Here is a 16655-nt window from a genome sequence, read left to right as displayed (position 1 = left end):
TAACCTTTTTCTAAGCAAATTTTTAAGAAATGAAATGTTTGGGTTCTCTTGGAATGGAAATAACATGAAAATTGTAGAATGTTGTACAGTGTCAGTGTAACAAAGTGTCAGACACAGCCATTGTTAATGTGTTGCTTTAGCTTTTTTCCTATTTTTTTCATTGCTTTATCTTTTATGCATAGAAGAATTCATCTTTGATAATAAGAATGTTGTCTATTTCTTTGTTGTATAACTTCTTATTCTTTTCATTTAGTGGTATTCATGGGTAGTTTGAAATATCCAGATGAGAATGGATTTGATGCCTTCCTCAAGAAACATGGAGGTAGTGATAATGCCTCAACTGACTGTGAACGCACAGTCTTTCAGTTTGATGTCCAGAGAAAGTACTTCAAGGAAGCCCTGGATAGGTAACTATTATTTAATAACAATTTACAAATGGAACTATTGGGCATGTTCTATGATATTTTCAATAACTAATCTAGTTCTCTAGAACTGTCAGAATATTTGAGGAAAACCGAGCAAACTATTAAATGTTCTTTTTTTTTTTTGAGACAAGGTCTCACTGTATATGAATAACTGTCTTGAAACTCACTGTGTACATTTGGCTGACCTTTAAACTCAGAGATGTACCTGCTTTTTGCCTCCCGATTAGAGGCACGTGCCAACACACCTGGCCCCACCTCATGATTTGAACCCCCAGGGACCTGCAGTTCAGTGGTTTGGCTAGACTGTTTGTCCAGCAAACCCCAGGGATATTCCTGTCTCTGGTTTCCCAGTGCTGAGATTACAGTTGTGTGACTCCATGCCAGGCTTTTGTGTGGGTGCTGGGGATTGAACTCAGGCCTTCATTCTTATGTGATAAGCACTCTATTGATTGTGCTGTCTTCCTAGCTCCTCCTCATTTTTTTTTTAAAGATTCATCGTGTGTGTGTGTGTGTCTGATGTCACAAGAGGATGTCAAATCCTTAGCAGTTGGAGTTACTTTCCAGCTACCTGATGTGAGTTCTGGGATCCAAACTCTGGTCCTTTGACAGAACAGTAAATTACCACTGAGCAACCTCTTCAGCTCCCTCATTTTTTTCTACACTAACAATGAAAAGTTCATAAGTGAAATTAATAACATACCTTATTTAATATTGACATCTTAATAAAATACTTCAGAATAAACTTAAAGTGAAAGACTTGTAACAATGGAAAGTTAAAAAATAAGTGATATGTAATGAGTGGATGAGAAGCTATGCCATGAGCCTGAGGCTTTGTATTATTATTTTTTATATGCACTGGTGTTTTGCCTGCATGTATGTCTTTATGAATGTGTCAGATCCCCTAGGACTTGAGTTACAGACAGTTGTGAGCTGCTATGTGGGTGCTGGGAATTGAACCTAGGTCCTGGAAGAGCAGCCAGTGTTCCCAATTACTGAGCCATCTCTCCAGCCAGAGACTTAGTATTGTTAAGAATGACAGCAGAGCATCTTATTGTTAAGAATGACAGTAATTTCCAAACTGATGTATGGATTCATCTTAATCACTTCAAAATTTTAGCTGCTGCTTTAGAGAAATCAGTGAGCTGATCTTAAACTTCATATGGAAAAAGCAAAAGGAGCCCAAGTTATATTTAAGAACAAGTTGGACTTTGGTTTCCCCAAGACTTAGGGCTGCAGAAATCCCAACAATATGGTTCTGGCATAAGAATAGACTCAGCTCAGTGGACTAGAACTGGGTCTCTAGAAATAAACCATCACACTTGCTGCCAGGAGTAGAGTACCAGGACAACTTAGTAGGAGAAAAAAGATTTTTTTTGTAGCTGTGCCAGAACAACTGAATGTCCATATGCAAAAGAATAGACCAAACTTCTTTATTCAACTGTTTACAAAATTTAATTCAAATTGGGCCACAGACTTAAATATGAGAACAAAAATAATGAAACTTTGAAGAAAATGTCAGTCTTTTTGACCTTATTATATTTGGTGATAGTTAGGACACGTGGTGTTGGCAAAGAGACAGATATAATAATAAATCACAAAAGCGGATAACATATATGTGAACACAAAGACACTATGAGAATGTCATGAAAGGGCTTTTTAATAATATGATGCCAAGACAATTGAGTGTCCATGAATATAAGAATATAAAATCGACTCCTTAACTCAAAAACACACTAAAAAGTGAACAAAACAGCTAATTTTTAAAGCCATAATTTAGGTAACCTTTGTCAAATAAGATTGAAAAACAAACAACCAAAGGACATACAGGAAATAGTATATTATATTCATGAAAAGGAACTGGAGAGGTAAGGATTTGGCTCAGCAATAATAAGGCTCAGGTTTGATCCCCCAGCACCATTCTCTGTTATTAAAAACAAAACAAAACAAAAACCCCACAAAGCAAATAAAAAGTATGGGAGACTATTTTTTCGATGGATAGCTAACAAAGGACCTGTATTTTAAATAGTTAGTATATAAGCATTCAGTGTGGTTTAAATTGATATATAAAACATAAATATTATTAGATGTATTATTAGAATTTAAAAAAATACAATCTAGTCAAAAAATAAATTTGAATATTTAAAAAATAAATTCCTGATAAAAGTATATAAATTGACATTCATTTTATTAGAAATCAGGGAAATAATAGGTGGTACATGTGCAGGATTAGTTCTGTGAGGCTGATGTGAGCTATTGGTTGCCTGTGTGTTGCTTATGTTTTGCTTGAAGTATTTTGCATGTGACTTTGCTTTTTTAAAACTAAGTAAAACTATTTCCTGGTTTATTCAAGTTATACTATTAGAAAGAATGTGAATGTCTTAATGAATTTGTAGAAACCAGAGCCAAGCTATATAACAAAAATTCAGGAAGTTAGCCTTTGACATGTTTTATTTTTACTGAACAAAGAACAGTTTTGGAAAGGGTTCAGTGGTACACATCTGTGTAATCTCACCTATTCAGAAGACTGATGCAAAAGGGTCATTTGAATTCAGGAGTTGAAGGCCAGATCAGGGAATATAGTGAGATCCTGGACTTAAAAACAAAACAAAAATAGAGCTAGGTGTGATGACTTAGACCTGTAAATCCTAGCACTTGGTAAACTGAGGCAGGAGGATTGCCACAGTACAAGGTCAGGCTGGGCTGTAGTGTGAGACTCTTTCTCAACAAGCAAATAGTTTTAAATGCTTTAACAAAAACAATGTCAATTATATTGCTATACATTTATATAAATGGCATTTACATGCGTAATTTGATGTATAACAGTTCATCTAAGTAAATACATTAAGAAAACCAGGGCCATCAAAATGGCTCAGTGGGTAAAGGTGTCTGTTACTCAAGTCTAATTACCTGATTTCAATCCTTAGAACCAATCTAAAAAGATGGGATGTGTTGGCAACCATCAGTAATCCTAGCACTCCCAGGGAGAGGTGGGAGGCAGCCACACATGGCCTTAGAAGCTCCAGAGTCAGCTAGCCTGGAGTGTGCAGCACCTCAGAAACCACCAGAGAGACCTGCCTTGACAGGGTAGAGTCCTGAAGTTGTCCTCTGAGTTCCACATGAGCACCTGCATATTCATTCATATTCTCTCTGCCTCTGTCTCTGCCTCTTACACACACAAACACACACACACACACACACACACACACACACACACACACACACACTAAAAAATTCCAGTACAGTTCTGTGGTGAACCTAAATATCAGTAGCCTTTAAAAGTTTGATTTTTAAGGTCTGGAGAGTTAACTCAGTGGCTAATAAGAACACTTTTTGCGCCGGGCGGTGGTGGCGCACGCCTTTAATCCCAGCACTCGGGAGGCAGAGGCGGATCTCTGTGAGTTCGAGGCCGGGCTGGACCGACAGCCTCCAAAACAATACAGAGAAACCCTGTCTCATAAAAACCAAAAAAAAAAAAAAAAAAAAAAGAACACTTTTTGCTCTTGCAGAGGACCTAGGTTGGATTCCCAGCAGCCACATAGTGGCTTACAACCATTTGTAACTCTAGTTCCAAGGAGATCCAACTCTCTCTTCTGACCTCTTTGGTACCAGGCACACACATGGTACACAAACATGTCATGTAAATCTATATAAAACTAAAAATCAAATTTTTATTTTGTAACATAAAATATCATTTATAACACTATTAAATGAATAGAGTGAGTTTTACTTAATGCACAAAAGTGTGGATTTGGTATAAAGATCATGTATTAGAGAGAGCTGGTGGTGTTGGGTATCTGTAATTTCAGCTAGGGGAGGCTGAGGCAGGAGTGTGGGGAGTTAGAGGCCAGCCTGGGCAACATAGCAGTATTTAACATGGAGATATATAGCTCAGTGGCAGAGTGCTTTCTTAGCATGTGGTCCTTGGCACTGCAAAGAAAGGGCAGGATATGGAATAGGATGCTTCTGAAAAGACTTTAATCTGTGTATTTATGTCTTAGTACTTTTCTGAGTGAGTGCTTTATTTTACAAAGAAAGTGATTTTCAGACTTGAACATATAGAACAATACATCATCATCATCATTTTGATCTTGTAGGTTTTGAGGTAATTCTCTGAGTAAAAATAGTTAATTAAGTGGATGTTGTTTAATGAAACTGAACAATCTTAGAAACATCTGTTTTACTTTTCAGGTGGGCCCAGTTTTTCATCCACCCACTGATGATCAGAGATGCAATTGACCGGGAAGTTGAAGCTGTTGACAGTGGTAAAGAAACTTTTATGTTTTGTAACCATTTGTTTCTTTTATTCAAACTGACGTATGTTACAATGAATCTATTCAAGTAACCCAGAAAAACCTCTCCTTTTCCGGGTTCCTGCCTTTATTACGTCTGCAGAGTCCCTGTTACCATGAAGCTAATGTATTTGCACATGTCAAATTAGGGGATGGGCTTTCCTCCAGCACCTTCCCTGTACTGTGGTATGTGTATACATATTCACACCTCAGCCAATTCTCATTCATCAGCTTGAGTTACTTAAGTCTTTCTTTACAGTATCCATCACTAACACAAATATATTTGTTGTTAATTGTTTATCTCCCCTATGACAATATAAACTTAGTACAGGGCTTTTATTCACATTTCTGCTTCCAGCTATATTTTTATTTTTGTGTGTGTGGCTGATGAACAGTAGGTGTTCTGTAAATAGTTTTTGAAAGACTATCTTATCTAAGAGTCTTATGCTCTTGGTCCTGTTAGTTCCCTTTGTGGAATCAGGAAAGTTAGAAAATTTGCTCAGAATTGTTCAAGTTCAGTGATACAGCTGGGATTGTGGCTGTCTTAGTCTGTCTGGGCTACCTTAATATAACACTGTGGGCTCAGGGCTTATAGAAAGCAGTGCCTTAGATCTGAAGATTTTCTAGGTCAAACTGGAAGATTGACACTATTGGCAAACAGAGCTGATCTGAGGCCCAGTTATGAGTAAAACACCTGTGACAACATCTGTGGGTGGGGAGATGACATTTGGCATTGTGCTGGCAGGTCTTATGTCAACTTGACACAAACTAGAGTTATCTGAAAGGCGTGAAATGCAATTGAGAAAATGCTTCCATAAGATCCAGTTATAAGGCATTTTATTAGTGATTGATGTGCCCAGTCCATCGTGGGTATGCTATCTCTGGATTGACTGTCCTAGGTTCTAAGAGAAGAAGGTTGAGCTAGCCAGTCCCTCTCCATGGCCTCTGCATCAGCTCCTGCCTCCTGGTTCCTGCTGTGTTTGAGTTCCTGCCCTTCTTCCTTCAATAATAAATAGCAATAATGAAGTGTGAGTCAAATAAACCTTCCCCGCCCCCAAAAAGAAAGCAGTGCCTTACCATTGTAGAGGCTAAGGAGTTCAGTATGAAGGCACAAGCAGGTGCAGTGTCTGGCAAGGGTCTGCTTCTTGATTTGCAGACTGCCACCTTTACTTTATGTCCTCTCACAGGAGAAGGGCAGGGGAGCTCTCTGGGGTCGCCTTGTCATTTTGGTTTTGAGCCTTCAAGTCTCTCCAGAGTTGTGGATCACTTTTATACATATACTCATTTGATTCATGAGGATCCATGACCCACACACTCTTAACATTCCCATCTTTGAAAACTGTCACATTAAAGATCGTGTTTTAACATATAAATTTTAGGTTGATAAAAACAGTGAAACTATAGCATTAGCAAAGATACTTGTGACTGTAAATAAAGTAATTGTTCTTAACCATCATACTTTATCAATTTACTTGTTCTGATGATATTTAAACAAAATATATGACTAAGGTTTCAGCTCTGAAGACTGATAGAACATTTTATTAGTGCTTTCCTCAGGGAATTCTTATACATAACAATCTATGTAGATTGGAACCATTCAGTCATTAACTACATTGCTTCATTTGAAAATAAGAGAAAAACTCTAGAAAGGTGATCAGTTTACTCAGAATGATAGATTAAATGATAGAACCAAGTTTATAGGTTGTTGAGTTACCAACTTCAGATATATATATATATTTTTTCTTTAAATTCACTTTATTTTTCTTGTATAAATCCCTTGTGTGGTGGTCACAGCTGGAGCCTGGGTCCTCTGAACAGAGACTGTGGTGTGGGTTTTCACAAGGTGGTCCGTGAACTCCTGATAAGGAGACTTGGTGAACACAGTCTCTTTCCAGAGGTCGGGGGTCAGGTAGCTGTAGGTCTTGGAGATGGCATCAAAGGTGGCCTTGGCAAAGTTGCCCAGGGTGGCAGTGCAGCCCCTGGCTGATATGTAGCAGTCATCAATACCGGCCATCATCAGTAGCTTCTTGGGTACAGGAGCAGAGATGATGCCAGTGCCTCTGGGGGCAGGGATTAGATGCACCAACACAGAGCCACAGCAGCCTGTCACTGCATAGAACAGTGTGGGGCTTGCCAATCTTGTTCCCCCAGTAGCCTCTCCGCCCAATGGAAAGCTTGGCCAAGATGATGGCCCCCCGATGGCTGTGACTACCTTCTTGAAGCACTTAACACTAAGACCAACATGACTGTAGTAGTCCTCAATAGCAACAAAAGCCTTGAACCTGGTCTGCTGGCCAGCCTGAGTCTGCTTCTGTACTGGCATGATTTTTAGAACATCATCTTTTAGAGGTGTGCCCAGAAAAAAAAAATCAATAATCTCGGATTCCTTAATGGGCAGGGTGAACAGGTAGATCTCCTCCAGGGACTTGATCTTCATGTTCTTAACCAGGTGGCCCAGCTTGGTGACGGGGATCCACTCCTTGTCTTTGGCTTTACTTCAACCAGGACTGTGGCCCCTGAGACCTCTATAGAAGGCTCTGGCCCCCGGGTCCTCCAGGCCCTCTGCTGCACCGGCGTAATCCGCCATTTGGTGTTTTCCCAAAGTAGAAGAAGCCAGTTTTATGTTTTTAAAGTCTATTTTATTACTGCCTTGATTTCAGTTCTGTAAGCTTGAATTTCCAGAAAATAATTTCAAGAAAATAATGAAATTTTATTGCAAATGTTTCTTTAAAACTGACAGAATATCAGCTTGCAAGACCTTCTGATGCAAACAGAAAAGAAATGTTGTTTGGAAGCCTCGCTAGACCTGGACATCCTATGGGGAAGTTTTTCTGGGGTAAGATAACTATAATTTTATCTTTTTTCTAGGTAAGAAAAACTGAGAATAAGATAAACTGATAAAGAGAGAACTGTTGGTAGAGTGCTTGCCTAGAAAGCTCACGGCCCTGGATTTGATCCCCAGAACTGCATAAAATTAGGTGTGATGGGTGCATTCTTGTTATTCCTCAGGGAGGTCGAGGTAGGAGAATCAACCTCTAGCCCAGCCTGGGATATATGAGACTATGCCATAAAGAAGCAAGTATAATAACAAAATGAAACAAAAATAAAACAAAACCCACACATCCAAACTCCCCAAAACAAAAGAAGAATTAATAAGCTGGGATAGCTTAATTACCTTTACCTTCCAAGAGGGTAGCTAGAAAACTTCCAATAGCAAGTGGTGAGCATGCTTGTGCTTGCTTCTTTAACACTGGGTGTTGCTCGAGTAGAATTGGACGTTCTGGGAGTGCTGTCATGGTGCCAGATACTTTCCTGGCTATATATGCATTATATGTTTGTTCATATCACAGTTTTAAGAGATAGGTACCATTATAATCTTCATTTAAAGAGAATCATGCTCGGGAAGTTGTGTAATTTGCTTAGTCACACTGGTAGTAAATATTTGATGGGGGCTTGAGTATCTGTTTATCTGATTGTAAAGCCTGTACCCCAACCTGATGTTTCCATTTATCAACAGACACTCAGGAATGGTTTCTCTAATAGTTTTTGAGCTGTGACCTAATTTTGTTTAACTGGTAAGCTGTTGAACTGGCGTCTGTTTTTCATAATGGCCTTTTATTGTTGGTAGAAATCAGCTGTAACCTATTAATCCTGTCATAGCATGGAGACTGGGATGAATTGATCTAATCAAAGGCTATTTCATTATATGTTCCTGTATCTGTTGAGTAGCTTTGGCATCCTGGCTTTTTATATTTTATTCTTAAGAATTAGGTAGAATATTAGTACAATAATTCAGAGGGGAAAACCTAAATCACCACTAGACTATTAAGCAAGGAAATTTAGGCAATTATTGTTTATTGTTGAATTTTTTCAAACTATTGATTAATTCCTTATGTATCTATTTCAGAACTGATTCTTGGCTTATGTTATAATTACATACCAGCTCAGAATTCTTGAGCTACTTGGGTAATTTCCTTTAGGCTTGTAGAACATTCATTGTTGGTGTAAAGGACCTTTAACAAAGTACATTTAATTACTTCTATAATTTTTAATTTTTTTGTCTTTTTATAGGAAATGCTGAGACACTCAAGCATGAACCAAAGAAGAATAACATTGACACACATGCTAGACTCAGAGAATTCTGGATGCATTACTACTCTGCCCATTACATGACCTTAGTTGTTCAGTCCAAAGGTAGTTATCTGTTGCGTCCTTAGAGTTACTCTGAATTAGCAGGACTTGAATTGCAGTTTATTTTTGAGGGTTTGTGGCATTTTGGAAAAACTTGCCGATGAAACACACAGTCTAGAAACATCAAAAACAAACAATCCAACTTAAAGGTGCAGCACCGGTTCTAATTGATCTTAATAATAAAAACCGGGAGTCAGATATTAGGGGGTGAAAGATGAAAGATGAGAGAAGCAGAGCAGCCGGCCACTAGAGCTCTCACCTCTACAAAATCCTCAGACTGAAAAGAGACCAAGTTCCTGTCTCCTCCCGTCTATATTCCTCCCTCAGTCCAGCCATATCGCTTCCTGTCTATATAAATCTCCAGGCCTCTATGGTTAACTAGTGGCTAGCTCTACCTCTGATCTTCAGGCAAGCTTTATTTGCTAGAGTATAAACAAATTATCACTACATAAAGATATGTCATGAATGCATAAAATACATTTAGATAATAGTTATTATTTACTATCATAAAATATACACAAATCTATAAAAGGATAAAATTATTCTACACTTGGATAAATACACTGCATTATTTACAGCAGAAAGAAATGTAAATCGATTAAGATGCGGTATTAAAGCATAACTACATGAAATTAATGGCAGTTAGTTACTACTGGAATAGTTTCTTATTTACCTCCATTGTTGTGATGGTGACCAGTGTTGTGGTATCTGCATAAAGCATGACGATCATGTCTGAGTGGACAGTTATCTTCCTTAGTAAACTGTATTGTAGTTTTTTTGTTTTTGTTATTTTTTTAAAGAAAGATCTCATGGTACTTACATAGTTTTCACCATATAATGTATGAAATCTAAAATATGTGTTAATTGGTTGTTTGTTATTGATAAGGCTTCTGCTCAGAGCTTACTATTAGTGGTCGAATTTTGGGATAGTCAAATGTTTTTTTTTTTTTTTTTTGGTTTTTTGAGACAGGGTTTCTCTGTATTGTTTTGGAGGCTGTCCTAGAACTAGCTCTGTAGACCAGGCTGGCCTCGAACTCACAGAGATCCGACTGCCTCTGCCTCCTGAGTGCTGGGATTAAAGGCGTGTGCCCGGCTAGTCAAAAGTTTTATATCAGAGTTTACAAAGACGATTCAGTAAGCAAATTGCTTGCCATTGTAAACTTGAAGACCTGAGTTCCATGTAAAAAAGTCAAGCACTAGTGTGTTGCCTGTTATGTGCTGGAGAGGCAGAGAAAGGCAGATCTCAGGAGTTGTTGTCTAGCTGAATTTTAAGTTCCAGGTTCAATGAGAGACCCTGTCTCAAAAATGAGATGGAGAACAATTGAGAACGACACCTGGTATTGCTCTGTCTTCCATGCAAATACACAGTGCATATGCATGAACATATGCACAAACAGAGCATGCACATATCCCATAGAGATGAACTTATATGTGGGTTTTTGTGTTTTTTTTTTCCTGCCCCAACATTTCCATATTGTTCAAGGGTCAGCTGTATTACTTTCATAGGATGTTTGTCTGAATCAGTATGACATATTAGTTGCTCTATTGTTTGACATTAATTAAAAACTGTGGCTAGATAGATGGCTCAGCAAAGAGAGTTTGCTGTGCTTGCTGTGGACCAGACTTTGGTTCTCAGCATCCACGATGGAAGCCTAACAACCACCTATAGCCATAGTGCTAGGAGATCTCACGTCCTCTTCTGGTGTGAGTACCCACCAGTACCCACACACTAGTACATACAGCACACAGACACACAGCCCTATACATGAATAAAAATATTTTTTTTAATTTGAAGGAAATTAAATTTTGAACATGTTACAAAGTAATGGCAAAGTTTACAGAAATACAAGATCACTTCATACAGATTTTTTTCTCATAGAAATAGGCTTATTTATAGGCTAGTCTCAAGTGTCTATGAGTACGTACTCATAGGTTATTTGGGGTTTTAAGACAGGGTCTCATGCAGCCTTGACCTCCTGGTTTCAAGCATGTGCCGCCACACCTAGCTTGACTATTGTGTTTTCTTTTCAGATGACTCTATTTGTGGTTTTATTTATTTAATCCCTATTGATTATAAACTTACGTGGCAGTTCTGTCACAATGATAGAAGTATCTTAAATGTATGAGACTGAGCAATGCCTCTATTCCTTTCATCTTGTGCCGTTATCTTTAGTGATTCATGTCAGTGTCTTATTCAAGGAGCTCAGTGCTTTCTTTTGTTTTCTTTGGGTTTTAACCATTTTAGACTTCTCAAAATCACTTGCTAAACCATCCCTTTTGACATTACTGTAATCTACACTTTTGAAGAGCTGATCACTCCTGAATGATTCTTCTTTTTAAGATTTTGCCCAAGCCTCTTAAAAATGGAGTTCAAAGTTGATTACATATGACACATTTTTCCCATTTTTCAAAATTGATCCACAAATGTGATTTAAATTGATTTTTATATTGTTGTAATATACATTGCTATTTTTAGTATAGAGATTAATTTATAAATTGTTGCAAATTGTTTCTTTGTATTCTTTTCCTGTTTTACATGATGATTAATATTATAGATTTTTTGGGGGGGGGCACGGTTTCAAGACAGGGTTTCTCTGTGAAGCTTTGGAGCCTAACCTGGAACTCACTCTGTAGACAGGCTGGCTTCAAATTCATAGGGATCTACCTGCCTCTGCTTCCCGAGTGCTTGGCTTTAGATTTTTGTTTGTTTTTGAGATAGGGTTTCTCTCTATAGCCCTGGTTGTCCTGAAACAGACTGGACTGGCCTCAAACTCAGAGATTCACCTGCCTTAGCCTCCAAGTCTTAGTGTAAATTTTTTACATAAACAATAGAATTTTGATGAAAATCACATATAATCTGATTACATTGATTTTGAGGCTTTCTCATTATGTTAGTTAAAAGTCAAATTTCTGGGTCTGGGGAGATAGATGCTCATTAGTAAAGAGCTTGTTTCATAGGCTTGAGGGTCTGAGTTCGGATTCCTAGCACCCATGTAAAAGGCAAGCACAGTGTCATACACCTGTAATCCCAGCATAAGGGAGGCAGAGACGGGGGGGGGGGGGGAGGGGGGATTCCTGGGCTTGCTGGCTAGCCAGTCTAGGTGAATTGGTAAGCTCCAGATTCAGTGAGGCCATGATGAAATGTTAAGGTAGGGACTAGTGAGATGGCTCAGTGGGTTAAGATACCAAATGTGAGTTCATTTTGTAAAATCTATATGGTGGACCTTCACACACACAAAATAAATGTAAGCAGTTTTTTTTAAGACAAGCCAAAACAAAACAAAAACAAACAAAAAACCAAAAGAACAAACCAACCCAAAAAACAGGTGGAGAACAATTAAGAAAGACACCAAATGTCAACCACTGGCCTCCACTTGTACGCATGCACACAGAGTCAAATGTTTACAGGGAGCCAGCAAAATGGTTCAGCAGATTAAGGTACTTACTTCATAGCTTGATTACCAGAGTTCAGTCCTTGGGACAAACATGGTAGAAGGAAAGAACCAATTCCTATAAGTTGTCCTGTGACTTCTCATGCACAGTGGTACACCTGAATACATACACACACACACACACACACACACACACACACACGAGAGCATGAATACATACGAACAGGTGCACAAAATGAATTTAACAAAAAATTCAAATATCTGTGTAAGTAGGTTAAATTCAATACTTGATTAGTCTAATTCGTATGTATCTTTTTAAATTTCTTTGCAGTACTGGGAATTAACCTCATCTCTCATGATAATCACATGATCTGCCACTGAGCAAAACCTTGAGCTCATTTATTGAGAGTTACTGAAACTTATGTATCTGATTGGAGCTAACACATACTGTTCCAGTAATGGGTCACTTAGATACATTTGAAAGGTTTTCTTTTCTAACTTGTGGTTTTTTGTTTTTGTTTTTTGGCCTCAAACTCACAGAGATCGGCCTGCCTCTGCCTCCCGAGCGGGGATTAAAGGTGTGAGCCACCACCGCCCACCCCCAATTTGTGTTTTAATAGAAGTTTCAAAAGACTTCTTATTCAGTTTAGGAGAGGAATCAAAAGTTAGAAATCAGCCGGGCGTTGGTGGCGCACGCCTTTAATCCCAACACTCGGGAGGCAGAGGCAGGCAGATCTCTGTGAGTTCGAGGCCAGCCTGGTCTACAGAGTGAGTTCCAGGACAGCCTCCAAAGCCACAGAGAAACCTTGTCTCGAAAAACCAAAAAAAAAAAAAAAAAAAAAAAGTTAGAAATCATGCATTATACTTGTTCCTTTTCTCATTGCTGTGACAAAAGCAATATATGGAAGTTGTTTTTGACTTGTGGTGAAGGTGAAATTTATTGTAATGAGAGTGTGTGCCTGGTTCACTTCACATTCTCTACAGACCCGGAGACACAAAAGCAAAGCCTGGTGCTTGGCTGAGGCCTCCTTTTTCACTTTGTTATTCAGTGGGATGGGGCCACCTACATTCATATTTGCTTTCCTAAGTTAGACCTCACCCACATGCCCAGAGGTGTGTCCTTTGAATCTAAGTCCACACAAACCGACAATGAAGATTAACTGTGACGTACATACACGACCCCTAAGAAATTTTGGGAAAAGTCTCAATGAATATAGTGCAGTATCAACATATACATGCAGGTGGAACCTGGAAGCATTTGTAGGATGCCAAAGAGAGAAGGGTTAGTCTGGGGAGAACAGAAACCTTCCTGAAAGAAGTATTTGGAGTGGGTGCAGGAAGACAGTTGGTGTATTCATATCTCTTGCCTCTTTGTGCTTGGCTATTGGTAAACAAAAACCTTTTGTGTTTTTAAACTCTGAATCTAACAAAACTATAGGCGTCATACAGTTTTCTTATCTGTTGATGTTCTTCCAGTTACTCATGACTGTCTAGTTCAAATATGCATAAAAAACAACCACCAGTGTGTTTATAGTTTCCTACACTGACTAATGATATTGTATATCCGTTCTCCTGTGCCCCTCCCCCTTATCCTTTTCAAGAAACCCTGGACACTTTGGAAAAGTGGGTGACGGAGATCTTCTCTCAGATACCAAACAAGTAAGTCACTGTCTGTAAGTTACATGTCTCCACCATTAAGGAGCACACCTTTTTATCTGAGTCCCAAAGTCCGTCCTTCCTTCCTTCCTTCCTTCCTTCCTTCCTTCCTTCCTTCCTTCCTTCCTTCCTTCCTTCCTTCCTTCCTTTCTTCCTTCCTTCCTTCCTTCCTTCATAAAATTGAGACCTAAGGAAGTCTATTGCCTTAGTCAAGATTGTATAACCTTTTAATAGAAAAGCTAAGACAGAAACCTATTTCCATAGTTCAAAAATTACATGTTGTAAATTTAAGTAAGCAATAATTCTGAAGATTTTATGCTTCTTATTACATTTATTTTTCACTTTTCTGTTACTGTCCAGGGCATTTGGAACTATAAGAGTTGAAAAGCATATCATGTACACCTACCTCTCCTAATGAATTTTGTTTTGAAAGGTTTTGTTTTTTTCCTCCCCTTTTGTCAGTTGTTTGGAATGTGGAATGTTTTTTCCGTTGAAGAAGTATGTTGTATATGATGGTGATTTATACCTAATCACTCCATATATAGTTGTTACATTTAGAAAGTATTATTTCTAGTATAGCTTTACTAACTGAAAATACTTGTGGAGGCACTGAAAGAGGCAGTAATATTAGTAAATATTAGGAACAGGGTCCCTCTGGTGCAGAGGTGAAGAAAACAGGGTGCAGTCAAGACTTTAATCCATTTGCTCATTCCAAGAATACTCTTTAGCCAGCACTGTGCAGAGTAGATTGTTTACAAATACCTGCCAGTCAGTGAAGCATCCCTAATGATACTGTTTGTAAAGGCTTTTCCCAATTAAACCTTAATGTGTTTGTTTTCTTTTCAGTGGGCTACCTAAACCAAACTTTGGCCATTTAACGGATCCTTTTGACACACCAGCATTTAACAAACTTTATAGAGGTTTGTGAACCTAAGGCTTAAAATTGCTTGAAATAACTTTAGCACAATTCCTAAAATTTGAGTCTGCCAATTTTCTTTGAAAATACAAAACACAAAAGAAATTATGACTGTTGAAAAGGGACTTGTTGAGTAGTGGAGACCCAGTTGGGGGCAGATAGGGACCACTGGCAAGCTGTGGTTCCTTGCTGCTGCTTGGTCTGTTTCATGCTTCCCCCAGACCCCCCATATTCCTTTTGTTCTTGTCTCTTCCCCACACTTCTTCATTTTATCCTTAAGAAAGTAAAAGTAGAAGAGAGAATAATTTGAAAATTATTTTTTAAGCTTCATTATACATATGGTATTTGTTAGATGAAGAGATCCTCAGCTGTCACGGAACTGGAAAGGCAAATTTCCTTTGATACTTTATAGTTAAATTAGCATAAATATTCAAGATTATACAAATATATACTTCCTAATTATATACTGATTTTTTTTCTTAAATTTGGCATCTGCAAGTAACTGTGCAGTGAGTTGCTGCATGATCATATTGTAATTTACTTTCCAGTTGGCCAATAGTGATTGTTACAGAGACATTCTTCTGTCTCCTCTTTTTCTTTGTTCTTTTACTCATGGAATTTTCTTTGTTCTTTTCATTTTAATTTTTTTCTTTCCCCCAGTTTCTCTCAGTCTTCTCTGCGTCTCCTCATCCCAGGGTCAGTCTCTTTTCACTTCCTCTATCAGTGGCTGCTTTGGCACACTCTCCCTTTCTGCTGTAGGCTTCAGCTGTTAAGCCAGATATTCTGAGAGAGTATTTTCTGCTGATTCTAGCTTTAGATTTTTCCATTTATAGACTCATAATCTCCAGAAATACTTTAGCCAGTATACACATTTTATCATGAGAAACACTCAGGAAGATTTAAATGCAAGTGAGTTTTTATCAAGACCCCACAAGCACTGCCACAGGAGGGTGGGGAGCCAGATGTCACATGGACCCCCTAACCTATAGACCTGTACCTTTCCTAAACGGAAGGATTCATTTCACATTCTCATTGTTCTTCTTCATTCTTGCTTAAAAGGAAATTATTCAAATTAGAAAATTGGCAATTTGAAGTAACAACTGCATTTTATTTAACCATCCTGTGATTGTTGGAGGATGAAATATATTGAACAAAAAATATGTTCTTATAACAGAAAACATTATGGAAAAATACTGATAATAGTTCTTCTGGCATTTTTGTTTAGTTGTTCCAATCAGAAAAATTCATGCCCTGACCATCACATGGGCACTTCCTCCTCAACAGCAACATTACAGGTAAGAGTTCAAAGGAGCTTCACTTCATTAAATATGGAGTCAGGGTGATAGTTAGAGAAGGCTGGGTGCTTTAAGTTTGGAGTTCTATATTTAAAACTTGGGTGTCTTATAAACTGGAATTTAACTACTAGACTATTCAAGTCTTTAGGTATTTCATGGTTTTTCTCAGTGTAAAAACTAGAATTTTTATAACGAGTTACTTTATCCAAGTCTTTGAAATCAAACATTTGGCATTAATGTTTACTTTTCTAATTATTTTTAATTCTTGTAGAATAAAATATATTAATTTATGATTTATTTGCTCATGGCATATATCTTTTACTTGTCAAAACTGAAGGTTAAGCCAGGCGTTGGTGGCACATGCCTTTAATCCCGGCACTTAGAAGGCAGAGGCAGGCAGATCTCTGTGAGTTCAAGGCCAGCCTGGTCTACAGATCGAGTTACAGGACAGCCAGGGCTACACAGAGAAACCCTGTCTTTAGAAACAAAAA

At 38.2% G+C, this 16655-nt stretch overlaps 1 protein-coding gene across 2 annotated transcripts in view; it reads left to right on the top strand.

Annotated features, from left to right (window-relative positions):
* The window catches only part of Nrdc (nardilysin convertase), a 63508-nt gene that overhangs the window by 17757 nt on the left and 29096 nt on the right, over positions 1–16655 (top strand). For both annotated transcript variants that reach the window (XM_040756982.1, XM_040756983.1), the window contains 7 exons: positions 254–407; positions 4614–4687; positions 7455–7550; positions 8786–8908; positions 13899–13956; positions 14800–14873; positions 16095–16164. In XM_040756982.1, coding sequence (XP_040612916.1) covers positions 254–407; positions 4614–4687; positions 7455–7550; positions 8786–8908; positions 13899–13956; positions 14800–14873; positions 16095–16164 — 649 coding nt within the window. The remainder of the gene's footprint in view (positions 1–253; positions 408–4613; positions 4688–7454; positions 7551–8785; positions 8909–13898; positions 13957–14799; positions 14874–16094; positions 16165–16655) is intronic.

Source organism: Mesocricetus auratus, unplaced genomic scaffold (genome assembly GCF_017639785.1).
Source record: "Mesocricetus auratus isolate SY011 unplaced genomic scaffold, BCM_Maur_2.0 Super-Scaffold_100014, whole genome shotgun sequence".
Classification (NCBI taxonomy): domain Eukaryota; kingdom Metazoa; phylum Chordata; class Mammalia; order Rodentia; family Cricetidae; genus Mesocricetus; species Mesocricetus auratus.
The sequence above is the reverse complement of the archived record's forward strand: the minus strand, read 5'-3'. Positions and strand labels throughout refer to the sequence as shown.